At 47.6% G+C, this 21,040-nt stretch overlaps 7 protein-coding genes and 1 non-coding gene across 8 annotated transcripts; 5 read left to right on the top strand and 3 right to left on the bottom strand.

The window, feature by feature from the left end:
- On the bottom strand, positions 1 to 2,118 carry LY89DRAFT_789039 (uncharacterized protein; the record flags this gene model as incomplete). The annotated part of the gene is made up of 4 exons (XM_018223218.1): positions 1 to 1,317; positions 1,368 to 1,413; positions 1,461 to 1,603; positions 1,654 to 2,118. The coding sequence occupies 4 exons, from the start codon at positions 2,116 to 2,118 to the stop codon at positions 1 to 3; spliced, it is 1,971 nt and encodes a 656-aa protein (XP_018062553.1).
- Positions 2,119 to 2,402: 284 nt separating this feature from the next.
- Positions 2,403 to 3,638, bottom strand: LY89DRAFT_337841 (uncharacterized protein). Its single transcript, XM_018206835.1, has one exon. The coding sequence runs from the start codon at positions 3,533 to 3,535 to the stop codon at positions 2,687 to 2,689; it is 849 nt and encodes a 282-aa protein (XP_018062552.1). The 5' UTR covers positions 3,536 to 3,638; the 3' UTR covers positions 2,403 to 2,686.
- A 4,155-nt stretch (positions 3,639 to 7,793) lies between these two features.
- Positions 7,794 to 7,891, top strand: LY89DRAFT_t83. The gene has a single exon. It is a non-coding gene; the product is annotated as a tRNA-Ser (tRNA).
- Positions 7,892 to 8,656: 765 nt separating this feature from the next.
- Positions 8,657 to 9,419, top strand: LY89DRAFT_725129 (uncharacterized protein). The gene is made up of 3 exons (XM_018218954.1): positions 8,657 to 8,880; positions 8,929 to 9,034; positions 9,090 to 9,419. The coding sequence occupies exons 1-3, from the start codon at positions 8,795 to 8,797 to the stop codon at positions 9,330 to 9,332; spliced, it is 435 nt and encodes a 144-aa protein (XP_018062551.1). The 5' UTR covers positions 8,657 to 8,794; the 3' UTR covers positions 9,333 to 9,419.
- On the bottom strand, positions 9,372 to 10,834 carry LY89DRAFT_337772 (putative short-chain dehydrogenase). Its single transcript, XM_018206834.1, has 2 exons — positions 10,366 to 10,834; positions 9,372 to 10,319 (listed from the first exon to the last, which is right to left on the bottom strand). The coding sequence occupies exons 1-2, from the start codon at positions 10,510 to 10,512 to the stop codon at positions 9,411 to 9,413; spliced, it is 1,056 nt and encodes a 351-aa protein (XP_018062550.1). The 5' UTR covers positions 10,513 to 10,834; the 3' UTR covers positions 9,372 to 9,410.
- A 2,175-nt stretch (positions 10,835 to 13,009) lies between these two features.
- Positions 13,010 to 15,428, top strand: LY89DRAFT_337678 (amino acid transporter). Its single transcript, XM_018206833.1, has 7 exons — positions 13,010 to 13,572; positions 13,623 to 14,093; positions 14,167 to 14,856; positions 14,904 to 14,976; positions 15,027 to 15,063; positions 15,118 to 15,207; positions 15,284 to 15,428. The coding sequence occupies exons 1-6, from the start codon at positions 13,211 to 13,213 to the stop codon at positions 15,150 to 15,152; spliced, it is 1,668 nt and encodes a 555-aa protein (XP_018062549.1). The 5' UTR covers positions 13,010 to 13,210; the 3' UTR covers positions 15,153 to 15,207; positions 15,284 to 15,428.
- Positions 15,429 to 15,911: 483 nt separating this feature from the next.
- LY89DRAFT_691096 (Phosphodiest-domain-containing protein) lies at positions 15,912 to 18,507 on the top strand. The gene is made up of 2 exons (XM_018216232.1): positions 15,912 to 17,786; positions 17,833 to 18,507. Exons 1-2 carry the CDS (start codon positions 15,965 to 15,967, stop codon positions 18,288 to 18,290), a joined length of 2,280 nt encoding a protein of 759 aa, XP_018062548.1. The 5' UTR covers positions 15,912 to 15,964; the 3' UTR covers positions 18,291 to 18,507.
- Positions 18,508 to 19,732: 1,225 nt separating this feature from the next.
- On the top strand, positions 19,733 to 20,692 carry LY89DRAFT_701936 (uncharacterized protein; the record flags this gene model as incomplete). Its single annotated transcript, XM_018217223.1, has 1 exon — positions 19,733 to 20,692. One exon carries the CDS (start codon positions 19,733 to 19,735, stop codon positions 20,690 to 20,692), a length of 960 nt encoding a protein of 319 aa, XP_018062547.1.
- Between the last annotated feature and the right edge of the window lie 348 nt (positions 20,693 to 21,040).

The raw sequence follows: 21,040 nt of genomic DNA, 5'->3' as shown, positions 1-21,040 counted from the left end.
TCAGCTGTGGACATTGACTCTCTGCAACGCCCACCCGTCCTCTCTCCTTGCAACCCCGACCCTCCCGCTCATCTCACCAACTCTCTGCTCCTCAAATCTCTCCTCTACCTCCCCTCTTGCCTCGAATTTCTCCCTCTCAAAGCACATTCCCACCACTTCTTCAAGGCTAAACAGGGCATGCGCATCTCCTATTCCCGTCATTGCCACCAAGAACGCCCAGACAGCTATCACAGCACCACCGAGTGCGAACAGCATGTTGAACAACACCAACAGCCAAATCATACTCTTCAGAACTTTTGCAACGAGCAGCTCGTTTCGAATTTGTTGCTCCAAGACCGTTCGGCCGTCATATGCTCCTGCCAAAAGTGCCACTGCGAACCCACTGAACGAATTTCCGTACGAGAGTGCAAGCTCTGTGGAAGTATCCTGAACACCAGCTAAATCCACCAATTGTGCCAATCTCTCTTGTTGATACGACATAGGACCCAGAAAATTCCATCCCATCGTTCCGTTATTCGGCACCGCGGCAACAGAAGCGGAAGGGACAGTGCCGTTCACGTACGAATAAGTAACATCGTATGTATGAACCTCACATCTCAACACGAATGCGTAGCCTCCATGTCCACCATTCACCAACTCCGAGTCATTGGCCAGACTCGCACCCGCACTTTGCACCAAAGCCGCAGCACCAAGATAGAATGGATTGGGTGTCGTATGACCGAGACTTGCATTGTATCCGATGAAATCGTAAGCCTTGGTGAGATTCTGATCTGCGAAGACTCCGAGACCGAAGTTGTTGTGCATGCTTGTGTAGTTTTCGGGCAGCTCAGTCTGCGAGTCATAAGCGCTGGTATGAATTAAAGCAGTGGGTGTAAATTCCGGAACTTCGATGTTACCGCCCCAGCCTGAGCTACAATTGAAGATGGTGGCAGCTCCTTCTGGTGCCTCGAGGTTACACAGAGTACTGATAGCCTCACAGCTGGTTGACACTCCAATCGTTGTTGCTTTGTAGTCTGAGTCTATCGGGTTCTGACCTTGCCCCGGGCCTAGGATGAAGAGATCGCCTGTTGTAGCGTTGCCGGTCGAGACTTGAAAGACCTGGTTCTCGGTTGATATATTGTTGATTGTTTTGTACACTTCATTGCCGTTGAGCATACCGGCGGAGGTAACGGCTTCGAAGACGGTGCAGGGGTAGGCGAGAGGTGTGACTCCTGTGTAGTCTGTTTGTGCGGTCCAGTTCGCGCAGTCTGAGGTGAGTCCCTTGCCGAAGGTGACGTTTGGTGATGGAATGGCAGTTATCTTGTAGATTGAGACTGTCTGTGGTCGAGTTAGTCAAGTTCAAGTAGTGAACTGTGTTCCAAGCATACCTTTGTGGTGATATGCAAAACAGTGTCTACGATCACAATCAAAGTCCTGTCAACGTTAGTACTTTCAAATACTGGACAAGCGAAGTGGCTTACGAGATGATGACCGCTATCGAGTAGATGAGCGCAGATATCTTGAGTCCAGTCGAGTGTCTAGCTCTCTTTTTGCGAAACGAATATCTCAGAAAATTCCACCATGATCGCTTGTTGCCTTCCGAAAGTCCCAGGAGGAGCGAGAACTTAGCTCAGAGTAAGCAGATGCAAGAAAAGAGAGGAAGTCTTTACAGACCTGGTAAGGCGTAGGAAGTCGTTGCAAGCTTTGAGAGAGGGATATCTGGAATAATTTCCTCGATATAGGGAACAACGATAGTGTCATCACCGCACCAACCGATATGGGAGCAACAGTACTACTCCATGAGGCGATGAACAGGATTTGCGTAGCAGAAAAGTTGACATAGTAGTATGGTCCCTCATTTTCATTTGGCCCTGCTTGTAGGTCTGGAAACGAGGAGGAGTTGTCTGGTGTGACGCGGTAGTGGAAGATCAGCCAAAGTATAACAATCGAGAATGCGATCAGCGGAAGGAAGATGCATGCAAAGAGAAAGCTGATTGTCTTCAAGCCAACTCTTCTGTGACTGATGTACGCCGGAGGAGTCTGACTTGGTTCGATGAACTGGAGAGACTCGTAGGTGACTGCTTTGTTGTTGGTGTTGAAGTCCACATCCTGATCGCGAGACGAGGACGATTTCGACATTTTTGTTAGATCCCCACACCACAGTACCGTGCTGACCCCAGAAAATCTTCATGAAGATCAGAGGGGGCTGGAGGTTATATGGCATGGACTCCTTTACTTCGTACCGAGCTAACCTTACTAAATGCGCCCCTAGCCAGTCTTCCGAGCATAATTGCTGTGCCGCATCGTAGCATAATAGATGCCGATCCAAGATCTCAGGGGATCTTGAAATTCCAAAGAAAGATTGCAGAGTGCGCTAGAGCGAAAACGATTATCTTCTAACAATGCTTCTCGAGTCCAGAGCATATTCATCACAAAATACTCCTCTCTGCCCGTTGAGACATCGTGATCACCACGAGAACAGCGGGAGCAACGGCGAAAGGGTCAGGTTACTAATTTGAGAAAATAAGAGCTAAAGTTCAGGCGTTGATTCTGATAGGGCTGAACAGACGAAGTCCCGGTCGATCGTACAACTAATGCTGCTCAGCCGCTTCCGAGTACTGGGGTTTGATTGGCTACAATCAGAGAGCTGACAAGATCTATATTTTAAAAGCCTTTCTCCACTGAAGTTTGTCCAGACCTTGACGTACTATTTCGCCATCTGAGTTTGAGTAGAAGCTTTCACACACCATGCTTTTGTGTAAGCAAGACTAAATCCGGCCCGTTCAATATTTCTGCAACTTCCGTTTCCAGGTCGAGCCTGAACTGACGCAAGATCATACCCTGCTTTCCTCGCTTCCACCAACCTTGCTTTAAGCAGTGCGGCTTGAATTCCTCGTCCTCGATATTCGGGTAAAGTGCTGTCAGTGTATAAATGAGCTACTCCTCCTTTTGTAGTCTCAATCAGCGCCATGCAAGCTGTTCCTGCAACCTTTCCTTCAACTGTCGCAATGTATAGACTTGTGTCTGCACGCATTGAGGCAATACGGCCCAGAGTTTCGAGAAGCAATTCGGCTCTGCCTCCATCTCTATACCCCGCCAAACTCCAGCTTGGGAATTCTTGTGCTTGTTCAGCTGTGACGCGGGATATCTTGACACCGTCTTCCTTCACTTCCTTTAAATCATCATCAGTCAGAATTCGAACGTAGCTGTTGATGAAGTCTTTGATGACATATCCACGAGATTCCAAGACTTGGAATGCTGACGGATTGGCAAGCGGACAGAGACTCAGTTCTGTATTCACGCCGTTCTTCGCAAACAGATCTTCGACAGCGGCAAGGTCATTTTCTGAGACTGGTCCAGCTACCCCATATCCTGTGATTCGATTCAGCTTCCGTCCAAAAGAGGTCAAGGTGATTGCCGCTACGCCATGACCAATTGGCACCGTGTGAGATTTGTGATCAGGAAATAGTTGGGCGCAAACATCGATTTGGCGAGAAATATGGAGGATGTCTGCTTCTTCAAGGCGTTGAGCCATTTCTCGAGATGTGAGTAGCATCTTTGATGTCTGACGGCTGAGGGAACTTGCAATCGTGTGGGAGGATTCTTAGCTCCAGAGCATTGAAGTTGAAAAGCATAAGTGAACTCTACAAATAGTTTGCAAGAGTGGGATGAACAAGTTCTTGTCATATGAGTCACAATTTCGAAAAGCCGGCGTCGGAGTTCGTGCCGAATAATCGGTAGCGAATGCTAGATGCTGGTCTTAAAGTTATGTTGAAGTCCTGTTCTGGGTCTTTAATCATTGATCTGTGGAATAATTCTCATCTCTTTTGGCAGTAGCATACTCAGGAATTCGAACACAAGAGTATCCTTAAAATTTATTCAAAGGTGTAAACGACACACATTCTTGGATGGGTGCAGTCTGACAAGGCATATATCAGGAAAACAGATAAGGGCAGCTAGGTAGTGTTCAGTATCTGTGACTTCTTCGTTTCTTCAACATAATGACTCAGACAGATTTGCGCTAGCTTCTGTAACGGAAGAGCTTTTTTTGAGAGAGAGAGAGAGAGTTTTTGGCCATGGGGGAAATCAGCCACTTTACAGCACGAAAGTACAGTGGAACGTAGGACAATGGACTGAATGACGGGAAGATTGAAAGAGGAAAAGATAAAAGCTTCGATGTAACCAACTTCATTAACTTTTCCAACTATCGCTTCTGTCTCCTCCATACATTCCACGACCATTAAAATCCTTCTCCTTGCTCCGACATTCACTGCTTAACAAATCGTTTTTCCTCTAGCAAGTTGCCAAACGGGGCTACGAGAATTAGCTTCATCATGGAAACGGATCGTTTGACTTACCCAGATACGGCATCTGGATCGGGAGTCTTTGACAACGTCTTATCCATGAATGCTTCTGGAACCAGAGATCCAGCTTGTGGGTTGTTTCCAAGCTTGGTGATCTGCCGGACATTAGATCATTCCCTCCGAGGATTGGCGACATACCTCAACAGCGTTGATATTAGCATTCAATGTGCTCGTCAAATTAATCTCAATCGCGACGGCGCTGGGGAGATTAAATTGCCTATACAAAGTACAGATTCGGTGTCCACTAGCGACAGCAGCGGCCGAAGTGAATTTTAGACATAAGTCGCGCAAGTGGTTGGTCGATCCAAGCATTGTTGGATGCAATCACAAGCAGAAGTGATGAGGGGGAAGGTAAGATCGACTTCGGTGACGACACCGGTGACATCAAAACCGGATGTATATCGGACACATCCTTTGTCGACGGTCTTGATACCGGGGCAGATGGGAGTAAGTCCAGTGCTTGCTGCACGAGGAGTGACTGAAGCAGAGGCCAGAGAGAGGAAGGCGAGGACAGCAGTAGGATATTGCATCTTGAAGATTTGAGTAGTAATTGAGAGGAGTTGAATGTGTGTGATGAAAGAAAAGAGTATGCGAAGTACGTCTATACATATACTTGAGTATTTTGACAGTACGACATATACTCCAACTAGATGTCTGATGAGACAACGTACATCTCCACATTTCTCAGCCTTATGTCTTACAGGGGTAGAGTGAGACATGATTCTAAGCTGAAATACCCCTTCCTGGGAACTCTCCCCTGTGGGCTTGACACTTGGCTGCTGGATGACAAGCCACTCGTACCTTTTGATTTGTTGAGACTTAGAGGGACATTCAAGTCTCTCATCAACCACTTTTAGCAAAACCCCTTGCAGTGGTTTCCACAGCTCATTTTGGGCCATTTCTAGACGTAAAAAATTACTTGGAGTAAACTTCTAAAATGGAGATTGTCGAGAAGGTGGGGGGTCCTCTTTTTCAGGGATCAATACTGATCAATGGTCAGACAACCAGACTTTATAGGGCTGACTAGGGCTGACTAGGGCTGAGAATGGGTGAAAGTAAACATTCAGATTTTCAAAACTTGTTGTCTGAATGCCAACGAAAGTGGACCTGAACTACAAGACATTCTTCGTATTGATCCTGTCAGCCAGGGACAATGAAAACTGAGTTTCCACTCGCTGCTTTCAAGCCATTTATCCACATTGAATATCACGCTCAGAATCGTGCATGCAAGCTCGTTCGCTATTCTTCCAGGTTTTTAGCTCGGGACAATCAAGAGTAGAATCCCAAAAAAGACCACTTAGCAAAGATTCAAGTCAATTAATTGTGCTTGCAAGTATGATTCTGCTGTACTCTGAGCGTGTAATAAATGAGAACCACGTGCATTCAACCATTTTCTCTGACAGGACAAGAATATATCGAGTAGGGATAGGAAAAGAACTTGCTGCAGAGTCGCTCGAATCGCCACCACAATCACCCATGACTGTGAGTTGTTATTCTATGGCTATGAGCTCGATCGAATCATAGGAATACGTTTCAAACCACAAGGTAAGCTTACCTGAAACAAGAAACCAGCTACGAAAATCATTGACTGTGATCAACTCAAGGTGCATTCGCTTAGTCCAAGCTAATTTTCCACATCTCCACACAACAATTGAATGGGGAACAAACTTTACGGGCAAGAGAAATCTAGCAAATCGATGGTCCAGCACAAGCTTTTGCGCGTCTCCAAAAAGGAAAGCAAAAACGTCAGAGGGAGAACAGCGTGGCCCTCACTGCCATGTCTCATCTTCAGCCCCGCCAACCTTTTACAGCCACATCTCCATTGTGCTTCATAAATAAGTAATGATAGACTTGACCGGTTAACCCCGACTTTCAGCACTCTTTTGTCTCAATTATGTCTGAGCCCGAGGCTTTCTTGATTAGTTTGTGCAATGCACTCCGGGGTTCTTACCCAATGGGAAGCTTGGTCTTACAGAGGGCCTCCACTATTCCGATCCATCCACTCTTCATTCTACAGCGCGGTTATTGATCTTCGTTATGTTTTCGAATGTCCGAAGAGAGTTGGTTGATTCGTCCAACCCTTTCTCCTGTCGCTTTCCGTTCTCCTCGATTTCTGTCGTCATTCAACGAGCTCCATCGAGTGTGATAAACAGTACTGGTGATGAACAAACTATTTGCCTGAATCGCCCATCGAATTGTGATATGAACAATAGTGTGAAGTTTAACCAGCCAGGCTCGATCTCTAGTAAGTCGCCTTCCGTTCTGCTTATCAACTCCTCATTCACGTTAAGGATGAGAGCCACTGAGTCGACGAGCAAACGGAGAGGTCTGGATCCTCAAGAGTCGTGATTGCTCAACTGAGAACTGATTTCTGCTTAGGAAAACTCCATAAATCCATCTGCCAAAGCAAACTTGAGTTCAGGCACCAAAAACCATGACGACTTTTCTGCAGACTTTGGCGATCAGGTCACAATAGTAGAAGTCATCGTATCGATCTTAAAACTGCCTATCTATGACTTAGCATTAGTTAAGTTGGACGTCCCTCTGAACAAGAAGATGTGAATTTCGAATAAAACAGAACTGGCTTGCAGACCAGAGTTAATCTTCGTTGCTAGCAGCTAGACACTTTGTCTTCCACTGAGACCACCAACATGAATAGTAAATAACCCGCAGTAGAGGGAAGGACATCTTTATCTCCGGAAATATTTATGATCATCAACGTTTTTGCTTCAATGTCCCGGTGAGATGAGAACATTGAGGTTTTGTTTGCTTTGATCAGCATTCACTTGATGTCCTTGGAAGTGTCACAAAACAATTTCCAAAGTGAGCATCTACCTAGTCATTATTTAGGACGGAATGATTCCGCGCCTTGCATCCTGCACGCTTATGCTAAAACTGAGTAAGCATATGCGATCTCCACAAAGGAGATAGCTGAAGGTTTGGAATCCAGCTCGTCCAGATGGGACTGTTAACCGGGCAGAAGGTTTGGGTGCTCGGCAGACCACGGGTATGCTTTGCATACCCGCTATCAAAATGTGGATCATCCAGTACCGATGTGGTCTTCATCGGGATAAAAATAAATTGAGAGGCGGGGTGCGCTCTGCATGTGCATGCCGAGAGATGGGTTTGTCCAAGCTCGAACATTCTTGGAAAACGCCCGGAACAGAAGCCGGCAGTAATATTCCAGGAGTGGTCGGAAATTATAGCATTCGTAATTCCCCTCGAATTCCTAGTAGATGGGGGGTCTCAGAGTTGTCAGAAGTGTAATATGTAGGAGTGAAAGCATTTATGTACGGCATGTTCAGAATCATCAGGAATGGTGGCGGGAGAGAGTTTCAAGTTAGTCGGCTAAGTCGACGGCTTTGCCGTCGACTTAGCCCGACCCAATGATCGTTGAATAACGTTACTACTTATTTCATCTACTTAAATAAGCATTGCTCGCTTAAATAAGGCACTTTGGCGGAGTGGTTAACGCGATGCCCTGCTATAGTATCCCACTAAGTCAGGCATTTCCTTCGGGAGCGAGTGTTCGAATCACTCAGGTGTCGTTTTTTGCTACTTGCAACAAAACTTTTCCTGGCTACTGCTATGGCGATGCTTCTGTCCCTTTTGCCGTGGCAGTGTAAAGTTGGGGTGGTTTTTTTTTGCATTTCCTCCGGGAGCGAGCGTTCGAATCACTCAGGTGTCGTTTTTTGCTACTTGCAACAAAACTTTTCCTGGCTACTGCTATGGTGCAGTGCTGACGCCTCCGTAGCAAGCTACTGAGGCGTCTTTCCCGTTAATGTGGGTTGCTGCTTTCCATGCATGGCCGGCACTAAATAGACGAGTACGTACGGAGGGGAGGTATTCTAGTAGACAATGCTTGGAATGCCTAGGTATATGTTGCTATATAAAATTATCAAGGGCGTGTATCATGAATGTACAGGAGTAGCAGAAGCTCGCAGTATTTTAACGAGACTGTGAGTAAATTGAAGCAGAACGCTGATTGTCCCTCCAGCGACAGACTTCTCGTCCCGGCCCCGCAAGCATTGCAACAACTCCAACCCCTTTTCAAGCAACCACTTTCCCAATCTTCCAAACAATCATGCCCTTCATCATCAAACCCCAGAACCTTCCTCGCAGCTTCCCATAGACAAAAATCCAACTTTTGGACCCCTCCAAAACCCTGACCCCTGATCTCCCAAGCGAGACCCCCAAAACCCCAGTCTCCGTACCCCACCACATACGTCACTGTGCGACCACACATCTTCAATCCCTGAATACATGCCTCAACAGCAGGTTTGATGCGCTTATGAGGTATGAGTGCATTCCAACATAATGATTATAAGAATGCAACGCTGAGAAGGGAGATCACCTTTTTTTGTTTGACATACACGACTGAGTTACATTGCGCAACACACGCCTCTTTTAAACGCACGACTTTTTTTTAAGCACAAATATCGAATATCGTAATGGCAGGCTTACTCGGAGGCGGTGGGAATAATGGCGGGCTTCTTGGAGGTGGAAATGGGAATTGTGGTGGTGGGTTACTAGGCGGGTATGTATCGCATCAAACATGCTACGATATGAAGCTGACGATAAATAGATTGCTAGGAACAGTGGATGATACGACAAAGGGGCTCCCTATCATTGGTGCGATCACATCACCTCTGCTCCAAACAGTCGGAGGAGTAACCGACCAACTTCCCATCGTAAGTTCTCCCAATGCCCCAAGAATTGAGAAGGACTAATGTATTTGGTGAACAGGTCGGCTCAGGCGGTCAAGGAAGTCAACAGCAGCAGAGACAGCGACAAATGCAAATGGCGCAAGCGCAACAAGCACAGATGATTCAGCAGGCGCAAATGGCTCAGCAATCAATCCCAGCGCCCAAACCAGTCTTGACCGAAGAGCAGAAGAAGGCCAAGGCGTTGGCGAAGAAGAAGAGGCTTCTTGAGATCAAGAAACAGCAATTGGCACTCGAGGCTGCTGAGCTTGAGATGAGTGATTAGTGTGTACTATATGGCGAACTTGGAGTTTGGGTCCTGTACCAACAGTACGATTATGAATGAATTTTATTGGTGATACCATCACCAAACAAAAGTCTCCTTAACCAAATCCTCCGACAATTTCCACAGCCTCTCCGCTTCACTATTCGACACCGCCCTCGAGCCCGCCTTCTCACTAATCTGACAGTCCATCATATAAATCCCATAATTCTCCACCCCATCCTTCGTTCCCGGCATCCCTAACTTCGGATCCGTCGCCGCTACTAAACTCGTCGCTGCCCCGGCCCCCAACGTCTTAAAATGAATCATCCCACTATCCCTCATCTCCTGAATCGCGGCCCTCGTCTCAGGCGCCGCGTACCTTCCCAGCTCTGTCTGGATAATCCCCGGATGGACCGCTAGACTTAAAATTCCGTGTTTCTCATACAAAAGCTTGTTCGCCGCGATGCTAAATAGGACGTTGGCTACCTTACTCTGATTATATCCTTCGAGCGGGAGATACGATTTCTCCTCTGGATCGACCTCTCCCCACCGTCGATGCATCTCGTACGGCGGCTGCTCCGCTTCGGGTAGGTCTTTATTCGTCTTCTCGAAATTGATATCGCTCCATCGCATTCCTGCTACTGTGGGTGATAGGGAGGTGACGTTGACTATCCTAGCTCCTTTGATAAGTTTCGACATGATCAAATTCGTGAAGAGGAAGTGCCCGATGTGGTTAGTGGCGAATTGCATCTCGAGACCATCTTCGCTGAGCTGTCTTTCGGGAAGGTTCATTACTGCGGCGTTGTTGATGAGGATATCGATGGTTGGGACGTCGGTCCAGGAGAGAAGTTCAGCGGCGGCTTCGCGGACGGCTTTTTGGCTTGAGAGGTCGAGTTTCAGGGCGCGGTAGTTTACCTCTGGGTATTCTTGTTTCAGGGCGTCGATACAGTCTTGGATTCGAGAAGGTGTTCGGCCAGCGATGATAAGTGTAGAAGGTGATTGTGAGGCCTGTGACGTGTTAATTCGTGCCTACTTCGGTGGAAATGACACGTACGAAAGCTTGAGCTGTTGAAAAACCGATGCCTCCACGATTTACACCTGTGACTAGAATTGTTCTCTCTTGGATTTCTCCAGCAAATTTCTTAGCGACTTCCAAGCTCTCAGTCGATTCACTGAATTCTGGATATGTGGTGGACGTCATTGTGTCTGCTGCCGTGGTGAGTGTATCGTACGGCAATATCAGGAGAGTTTCTGGGGTACCAAACAAGATTGAGTTGCTCTGATACTAGAAGGTTTGTCAATTCAGTTGTTGTCAACCGAGATGTTCAGAGGCGTGATATCGAACTTTTCAATGAGAACTGTCGTACCATCATCCGATACGTCCGTTTTAAGTCCGCAGGTAACGCAACTGGGCGTGGACTCGATAATGTTCCGAGTCCGAATTTCACTATGTTTTATTGGATATCCGAAATGGTGGGATTTACTTAAAGTGCTGCGGGGTAGAGCAGATGATATTGCTAACACAGCAGGCTGTTGTATCTTCATATTGAATGGTAGAGTTTATTCACGTGGTCTAGCCAACTATTGTAGCTCACTCGAGCTGAGTTTCTTGCCAGCCAGGATTCGAAAACAAAACTCGACCGCCAATGCTTATCGACCTAAAACAGACTGCAAACTCTTGGTTGGACCGAAATGGGAACAGTGCTGCTGTGTACACACCCTCTCAATTTTAAGGGCTGACCACATGTCGGGAGGTCTTCAGTTTAGAAAGATTGGCGAGCGAATTCTGACTATCCACGCACCCAAGTTCTCTATCTGTACACCGCAGACACGCGACTCGACATACTCACATAGGGAGTGCGGGAGAAGTCCTTTCCGTAATCCGAACGAGAAAGCAAAGATAAAAATGAAAGTAGCACTTAAATAAGGACTCCAAAGGTTGATCCTCAAAGCACCCCTCTGTCCTGAGTAGAGAACTTCTTGTTCGACAAAATAAAACTTTGTAAGATACCATCTGAATTTGAAGACCTCTTGAGCGATTTAAAAAGAACCCAGCAAGGTCGCAGTCCATTACGAACACTCTGCTTGCGAAATATTGCTAAAGAGCAAGTAATACTTCGAAGTAGGAGTACATAAGTACTTTATGTCGATTGAGAAGTATTCAAGCTTGGCCTAACCTCACTCATCCAAATGCAGCGTTGAGTTTGTACGTCAGGTCCTCATGCCGATTATCCCGAGTCCGCTGATGTTGCTATTTTGTACAGACGATCCTTCAAGAAACAATATCGCCTCATCCTTAACAAGACTCTTATTTTTTCCGTGAGCTGACTCCAGCCGTGAGGACGTGGGGGTACAGAATTGAAGCTTTTGACATCGAACCACTTTATATTGCCACCAAATCCTTTGGGAACTCCTACGTGAGATGACTTTTGAACGGATGAATCTTGCCGTGGACAAGTATCTGAGAAAGCGTGGGGATGGCGAGTACTGTACTACAGCAATTAAATTGCTAGAAAAGACTTTCAAAGCTGCAGGATTGCAGATTGTCGTCAACTAAAACTTAGGGTCTATGGAAATGCTAATTCATCTTCGATACCGACATCGCAATGGAGAATCAAGAAACTCGATGCGAAACAAACAACGAAAGCGAACCTGGAGAAGGAAGGGAAGGCAAGGGCCGCTCGGCAAGATACCACATGGACTCTGCAAAGATCTTCGATGGAGAAAGAAGGATCTTCAAAGACTCAAGTACAGTAATACCCTCCAACGGCTGTACCTCCCTAAACCAGCCCTCCCTCACGTGACCGATATCAATCTCGGAAGGAAGCCCTGCTGCACGAAACCTCGATCACAAAAGCTTGGCCTCTGCAATGCCCAAATGCAGCACCCCCCCTCCAGAACAACGGCAAGGCCGACCGACCGACCGACCGATACCTGGTCTCTGGGAGCGAGGGCTTGTCTGTCTGTCTGCAGGTTGACGTCCCTCGTGGGTTTACGTAACGGTTTGCTTCCCCACAGTTTCGTTTGCGATAGGGTTGTTTAGCGCCGTTAGGGAACTCTAGGTTCATCTTCTCGAAATCTTGGAGACAGCAGGCAGATAAGTGGTGAAACAGACAAGCAAATCGATCGAGTTCATGTCGTGTTTCTTGGCACAGGAGGGAGCGTCATGGTCAGACAGACCTCGGATAGGATTTCCTGCAGAAAGAAAAAGTCAATGGTTTGGTTGACAGGATGTTCGCGGCGTATCGCGATAAGGATGGCAACCCTGACAGGCCGGGCGGGTGATTGGACGCCTCTGAGAAATGGCTTTGAGTAATTGGTTCGCTGGGGATGAGATGGGGTTGATAGAGAGAGATAAGCCTTTTTGAGGGGGCAAATTATTAGAGGTTCAGATACACCACGCGATGAGAGACGGAATGAATCCGTTTCTGAATAGTTTACGATTGAGAGTGAAATAGATCGAGGGGCTGGATGAGGAAGTTTTAAGCAGAATAATGTTGTTTTGGCTGCGAGGAAAGACAAAATATGAACTGAACTGCGAATAAGAACTGGGGGAAAAGAAGAAAGGAACAAAAGGGTGTGTTCTTCTGTTCCATCTCGGCGATTCTGGGCCAGATACACAAGGTCGGGTTCAGGTTACACATACCCAATGAGGACAAGACGCAGATAGCTGCCGTCCGACCCTGCACCAACGAGGGTCCTGGTCTTGAACATGGTCCGATGTGCAGTGTGCAATGCGGGCGAACGCGACAGCTACCACTACTATCAATGTGCCCGATGATCGCGCGCCTTGTCTTATAAGTATGTGACGTCCACCACATCTCCCAAAGATTGAGCGACGACGATATCGTCAATTCCCCTCATATTGGTACAAACTCATACAAGTACGCAAACTCAGGATGAGCGACGCCGAGTTGAAGAAGAGCCATAGTGGCAAGAGTCATCCCGACTTTCGCAAACCATCCGTGACGACTGTTCTCCCTCAAGGAGATGTTCCTGATCTCGAGGGTCTGACTGCTGATGAAGCTGCATTGGTAGCGCTTGGTTATAAACAAGAGTTCAAGAGAGAATTCTCCCTATGGACGACATTTTGCGTCTCCTTTGCCGTTCTAGGACTTCTGCCTTCCTTCGCTTCCACCTTGTACTATGGAATGGGATATGCGGGAACTGGTGGCATGGTATGGGGTTGGTTGATTTCTTGGATCTTTATCCAATGTGTCGCCATGGGAATGGCAGAACTGTGCTCTAGTATGCCAACTAGGTATGTTTGATGTGTTCAGAACATGGGAATATTTACTGATTTCGATACAGTGGTGGATTGTATTACGCTTCGGCAGTCCTTGCACCTCCTGGATATGGTCCATTGGCAGCATGGATAACTGGGTGGTCGAATTGGTGCACCCAAGTTACAGGAGCTCCATCTGTGGACTATGCCCTCTCAGCCATGATCCTCGCCGCGGCCTCGATCACACATCCCGACTACGTCCCAACAGACTACCAGACTTTCCTTCTCACTGTGTTCATCATGATCATCCACGCTTGTATATCAAGTATGCCAACACTCTGGATCGCCAGATTCAATTCATATGGCTCCACATTGAATATGATCGCCTTGGTCGTTGTGATTATCATGATTCCAGCGTCAGTTACTGGAACAGATACCACGCCAAAGTTCTTCCCTTCCAAGCAGGTTTGGTCCATTCAAAATGGTACCGAGTGGCCTGACGGAATTGCCGTTCTCATGAGCTTCATTGCCATTATCTGGACTATGTCAGGATACGAGTAAGTTTGATATTCCCCTCGGGACTGGTGACAGTTTCTCGTGCCTCCCAGAAACCCAGCTAACAGCGCAAAGTGCTCCTTTCCATCTCAGCGAAGAATGTAGTAATGCTGCCGTTGCATCTCCTCGTGCGATTGTGATGACTGCTGGTATCGGAGGTATCATGGGCTGGGCTCTTCAGCTGGTGGTCGCATACACAGTCATCGACATCACAGCCGTGATCGGATCGGACCTCGGACAACCATGGGCTTCATACCTCATTCAAGTCATGCCCCAGAAGATTGCTCTCGCAGTCCTTGGACTTACAATCGTGTGTGCGTTCTCAATGGGTCAAGGTTGTATGGTTGCCGCATCCAGAGTCACGTTCGCATATGCTCGTGATGGCTGTTTCCCTGGATCCTGGTGGATCAAGAGAGTTAACAAGATCACTTACACGCCAGTGAATGCTGTGTGGTTCAACACAACAATTGGCTGCTGTTTGTTGTTGTTGATCTTCGGCGGCCCTGTAGCAATCGGAGCCATCTTCTCGGTTGGAGCTATTGCCGCATATGTTGCCTTCACTATCCCCATCTTTATCAAGACGTTCTTCGTCGGCAATCGATTCCGTCGTGGCCCATGGCATTTGGGCAAATTCAGCAAGCCGGTCGGAATGATGGCTTGTTCGTTCATCATTGTGATGATGCCGATTCTATGCTTCCCATCTGTGAGAGGAGCCGATCTTACTGCCCAGTTGATGAACTGGACTGTTGTCGTGTATGGTGGACCGTATGTTCTCCATCCCCACCCTCATGTGTCTCGCTAACAGGATCAAGGATGACGCTGGTGACTATCTGGTGGTTTGCATCAGCACACAAATGGTTCAAGGGTCCTGTCATCAATGTTGAAGTACGTACCTCCCATAACACCATCACCCCGATGAGTACTAACAGGCTTAGCATCATATGCTCGGAAGAGGGGACGCCGTTGTTGATGGTATTGAGCACAGCTCTGATAGCGATGCTGTTATTGATAACAAGAAGGCTCTAGAAGGCGAGACTCTGCCGACTACGGAAGTGAGGTAAAAGGATGTACAAATGTTGATTAAAGGCGACTTGCTGGTACAGAGATCTCTCGTTTGTATGTCTAGATGATACCTTATACAAAATGAACTATGATCATGCTAAAGACGAGGGTTATCCCTAAGACGATGCAGGTGACAAACTCCATGGTGATATTAAGAAGTTGGCTTGAGAACGAAGTATGAGAGAGTACAGGATCTGGGATTTTTAAAAGGACGTCAGGACGACATGGCCTGGTGTATCCATGCTCTTTAACAACAGTCACAATCCTGCTTCCCCTCTTTATCTTGGGATCGCCGTTATGGATACATGAGGGATTTTTGACGATGCTGCCGAGTTGGTAAAGTATCAGGAAATAAATCGCTCATTGCCAGCTATCACGACTTCGAGATGCGATCTGCGCTAGTGAATACGACTGTGGCTGTACCGCATTGGCATTGAATGAAAAGTAGCGTTTGAATGGTGGAGAATGCTTGGAATTAGAGAGTAGTCAAGAACAGACCTGATATCGACGGGAGAAGGAAAGACATATGTTGAACCAAGCGCGTAGGGTCTGGTAGATTCGCGTAGGATAACTTTATCTGGACGAATGTGCCTGTGTGAATATAAGAAATGTTAAATAGAACTGGATTGTAATTGTTGAAAGAAATAGAAATGGCGTGAATGGTCGTGATTGTTTGGAAGGAGAGGCCGACGAGGCTGAAGCTTTTCCCGATTCGGCTATAGGGGTCTTCTACAATTAGGTATCCAACAAGATACGAACATTCAACGCCGCATTCCTCACAACATCGATGAGATAACACACATTCTTAACCATGGCTCCGCCAGCTCCAACAAATAAACCCGGGTCCCTTCTCTCCCCGTCGCATTACGATGACGACGCATCGAGCATCCACAGCGAGCGCAGCGATCAGGACACTGATAGCGAAGACGACGAGGTCCTAATGGGTGCCCGAACGAGCGCCGATATCAGAGCACACGATCGAAATGTATTGCTAGAGGAAGAGGAACGGGATAAATTGCTCGAAGAGAGTCGGCGACGGGGACGCAGAGGGAGTGCTCTCGTAATGCCAGCACCGCTGAAGAAGCTGTTCTCAAAGAGCTTCACAGAATTGCCTATGGCAGGGAGCTCAGAACAGGAAGAGATTCCTGCGGAAAAGAGCTCGGATAAGAGGAAACGGAGGAGAGAGAGGAGGAGCAAGAGGAAAGAGAGACTGATGGATGAGGCCTCGCATGGTGAAGATGGGGAATTGATGTACGAGATGGAAGAAGGTGGTATGAAGGAAGGAAGTGCTACTGGATCTAGCAGCGACAACGAAGGTAGCGATGAAATCGACCGACGCGGACTGCGGATATTACACGATGAGAAGTCACAGAGGAGACGGAGATGGAGGACCTGGTTATTCATACATTCGTTGATTGCTGTTGGGTTCTCGATTCTGGTATTGGTGGCCTGGAAATTGTCACTGCACAGGAAATCAGCCGTACCAATCCAGACGATGCTGAGCAATGGGACGGCTTTATTTGCACCTACGACGATTCTGATCAGTCTGGATGGATTTCGAGCAGATTTCTTGAACAGAGGAATTACGCCGAGATTGAACGCTTTCATCAAGGAGGGCGTGTCACCAGTATATATGAATCCGAGCTTTCCATCGGTGACCTTTCCGAATCACTATACCTTGGTGACTGGATTATACCCAGAGTCTCATGGCATTGTTGGGAATACGTTTTGGGACATGGAGCTCAAGGAGGAGTTCTACTATACAAATCCTAGTGCTATGCAATCGAAGTGGTGGGGAGGAGAGCCACTGTGGGTGACGGCCGAGAATCAGGGGATCAGGACAGCTATTCATATGTGGCCTGGAAGTGAAGCACATATCATGGCAATTGAGCCAGCATTTTTGGATGCATACAATGGTGCGGAGCCATTGTCGAACAAGGTCAACAGGATCATGCAATTGCTCGACATGCCAGGCCGGGAGAATGAAGTGGCCGAGGTTCAAGATATGAGACCTCAGTTGATTGCTGCATATGTTCCAAATGTGGATGGTGATGGCCATCTTTATGGACCAAACAGCACTGAGATCAGAGTGACAATCAATGATGTTGATAACATGTTGGACCATGTCTTCCAAGGTCTCGAACAACGAAATTTGACGAACATTGTCAATGTGGTTGTCGTTTCAGATCATGGAATGGCTACAACCGATGTCACTCGATTGATCCAGCTTGAAGATCTCGTTGACACGAACTTGATTGAGCATACCGATGGCTGGCCTCTGTATGGACTTCGACCTAAGGACCCGGCACAAGTACAGTCAATGTATGATGGTCTGGTTGAGAAAGCTGCCACGAATCCTAACCTTGATGTCTATCTCAGAGATGTCAATATGCCTGAGAGATATCACTTCTCGAAGAACGAGAGGATCGCTCCTTTGTGGATTGTGCCAAAGACCGGGTGGGCAATTGTGACAAAAGATGAGTTCGATGTAGTTGAAGGCAAGGAGAAAGGACTCGTGTACCACCCGAGAGGACTTCACGGCTATGATCATGAACATCCATTGATGAGGGCCATTTTCGTTGCGAGAGGGCCTGCCTTCCCCCATGCACCCAATAGTCGGGTCGAACCATTTCGTAAGTCTACATTATGATTTTTCCAGTTCTTTGCTTACCAATACAGAAAATACAGAGGTCTACAACATCGTATGTGACTCGTTAGGTCTCGTACCAAAGCCAAATAATGGCACACTTCGCCTGCCATTGAAGCCAATTGGTCTCCACTCGCCAGACACTGCACTCGAAGATCCAAATGATCCACCGACATCAACACCAACACCATCACCGACACCATCTCCATCCGCGACTTCAGAAGAAGAAGCCGCTGATGCAGTGATCTCCATCTCACCCATCGAAGCGAGCTCAGCAGCCGATTCCAACGAAATTCCACCTCACATGGTAGGCGTTGACCCCATTGACGACACGAATGTCGATAGACCAGTCGTTCCGGACGAGAGCGAGATGACGCAGGAGGAGAAAGACTTCTGGGAATGGTTCAAGGCTAAGCTTGACGGTTTGAAGGGATGGTTTGGAGAGTTGCTGAGTGGAGATAAAGATGCTGAGACGGGTGAGAGGAGGTAATATGTATATTTTCGATACCATTGACTGTGGGTTTGGCGTTAGCGTTGGCGTTTTGGGTTGGACCTTACTGGGAGGTTTGTCTTCCAAGTTCAAATGGATGAGCGAGTTCTTGAAGTATTCGTTCCGCACCCAGGTACTTAATATTTACTTCCTGGTCACCAACGCTGAGGAGTAACTTTTTCATACAAATTTTGCGCTTACTCCCATAGGCTCCAAGAGTTCTAATTCACTCATAGTCTGTGAGGTCTGAAAGCTGACCTGAGGTTCTACCGAGTTGAAGTCCGGACCGAGTGTCGAACTATGGGAAGTCTCCCCTAATATCATTCCAGACGACTCCTTTAACGCTTATCCCAAATACTCCTACTCGTTTCAGCTCTAATTCAACTAATTGGAACTTGTCTTGCGATACATCTTGTCCTTGATTCCAAATATACTGTGCGTCTTTCACTTGGCAGCAAGGACGTTTCAGTTCTGTGCCTCTACGCGTGGGGTGAGTATCCCACTCACACCTCTCGTACACTCATGGTTGGCGGATGTAGAATAACATGTTATCGGCCGTCAGATAAGCCCCAAATAAGGTGAGATAGTTGCCAGCCCTGATGTGGTGAGAGAACAGCCACCATAGTCTGCATAAGCGAGGATGACGCTGCTGCAAGATGTCCTTAATATATCCTCCGCGCAGTCAGCAATCCCGCTGTCGGGGTCGGCCCTCTGGCGGGAGTGGCTTCCGCGTAAGAGTAAGAAAATCCAGATCTTTGATTAGATTTAAATTCCCATATCCACTGTACTGCAGAAAAGTCTGGGTTAGTGACCCATTTCTTTTGTTTCTTTTCCTAGGTCTTTTCATTTTGGTAATTTTCTTTTACAACATCACTCATGTCGTCGCTATGTCTTCAACCGATAATCTCCTAGCAAACGCTCAGCCAGTTGGTTTTGCATGTCCAGAAAAATGTTTAGTTCGAACCTATGGATCGTGCAATGACACTCGCTTCTATCACAACGCATCAAACACCAGCTCCACATGGAGTTTAGCTAGTACACGCTCAAGCATTAACCTCGACTACGAAAAACACCAACTGGGCCAAAAGAAAGGCATCCACCGTCTACGAGCCTTCCGATACAGAATCTTCTACATATCCCGAAGAATTTTCTCAGTTGTCCTGATAGCAAACCTAATCCCCTTACTCGTCATTCTATCATCTCCCAAAGAGAAGCGACTAGAGAGGTTTGCCATCGCAACATCAGCCAATATTACCGCATCAGCCCTCATCCGGCAAGATCACATCGTCAACCTCCTCTTCGCGATCGCCTGTTCAGTTCCTACATCAGCACCTCTGTGGATCCGTCGTCGATGCGCGCAGATACACCATATAGGCGGACTAGACCAGGGGCTGGGCATCGCAATCATCTTCTGGCTCTCTGCGTTCACGGTTCTTGCTACCATGCAACACGCAGCTACATCAGTCTTGGTCATAGCATACCTGAATCTAATCCTCCTGCTAAGCATCCTGCTTTTCTCCCGTCCAATTTTCCGCCCTCTCTTCCGCGGGCATTTCGAAACTACAATGCGGTTCGCGGGTTGGACTTCTTTACTTCTCTTTTGGATTAAAGCAGGGCTTTTCGTCTCGTCTCGTGCTGGGCTGGAACCGGTTTCGAAAGCGCTGCTAAAGAGTCCGAGTATATGGCTCATGACGGTAACAACGATCAGTATCCTCTCCACTTGGTTTGAAGTCCGCAAAGTTCCAGTCAAAACATACATCCTCTCTCCACACGCCATTCGTCTCGATTTCTGCGCCTCCTCGCCACTAGGGAAAGCTGTTCCTGGGACAGCAGTCAGGATATCTTCTAGTCTTCTGGGCGAATGGTACACCTTCCCCACAATCGCGCAGCCGGGACAAGAAGGTTTCTCGGTCATAGTAGCGAATCCCAAGGGTTGGGCGGCGGGCTTAGTCGCGAATCCGCCTACGGAGCTGTATATCCGCGGCCTGCCGACGACGGGCTTTATGCGTGTGATTCCTTTGTTTCGGTCTATGCTGCTAGTAGTAAGTGGGAGTGGCATCGCAGCTCTGCTTCCGCAGCTTTATGCGCTCGATTATGCGATGCTTTGTGGGAGGGATATGAGGGCCATGCCGAGGTTGAGGATCCTTTGGAGTGCGGAGGATCCGGAGGGGGTGTTTGGGAGGGAGGTAGTGGAGTTGATACTTAGGGTTGATCCGTGGGCTGTTATTTGTGATAAGAGGGGTTTGGGGAGGCCGGATATGTTGGGGACGGCGTGGAGGTTGGTGAGGGAGAGTGGGTGTGAAGCGGTGGGTGTTGTGGGGAGTCAAGGTTTGGTTGGTGAGGTGGTTTATGGGCTTGAGAGTAGAGGTGTTCCTGCTTTTGGGGCATTGTGGAGTTCCTGATTTTGTTGAGATACCCAATTTTAGAATTAGACGTAACAATATCAGTATAGATACTCAAACAGGGTCCTCAAGTTTTGAAAATGTCCGAGAGTTGTGTCTGAGTATGATTGCACGAGTATAATTGTAAAACGAGAACAGGCTGTGCGGTTATCGTCGCCCTAGCAGAGGGATGACATCCCCAATTGATTGGAAACGCATCTGCAGTTTACCTAATGTTGTCAAACACAAGGCGCAGAAGTAGTAAAGGGAGCCTACAGTAGTTCAAGGCTGTGCAGACACTTTCGGAAGGTGGGCGTTCTGGCGAGGCTGAGGCTGAATCATGCACCTCATGATCCACAAACTTCCTCA

The sequence above is a fragment of the Mollisia scopiformis genome, assembly GCF_001500285.1.
Source record: "Mollisia scopiformis unplaced genomic scaffold LY89scaffold_33, whole genome shotgun sequence".
NCBI lineage: Eukaryota > Fungi > Ascomycota > Leotiomycetes > Helotiales > Mollisiaceae > Mollisia > Mollisia scopiformis.
Note: the sequence above shows the minus strand (reverse complement) of the source record. Positions and strands in the feature narration are given on the sequence as shown.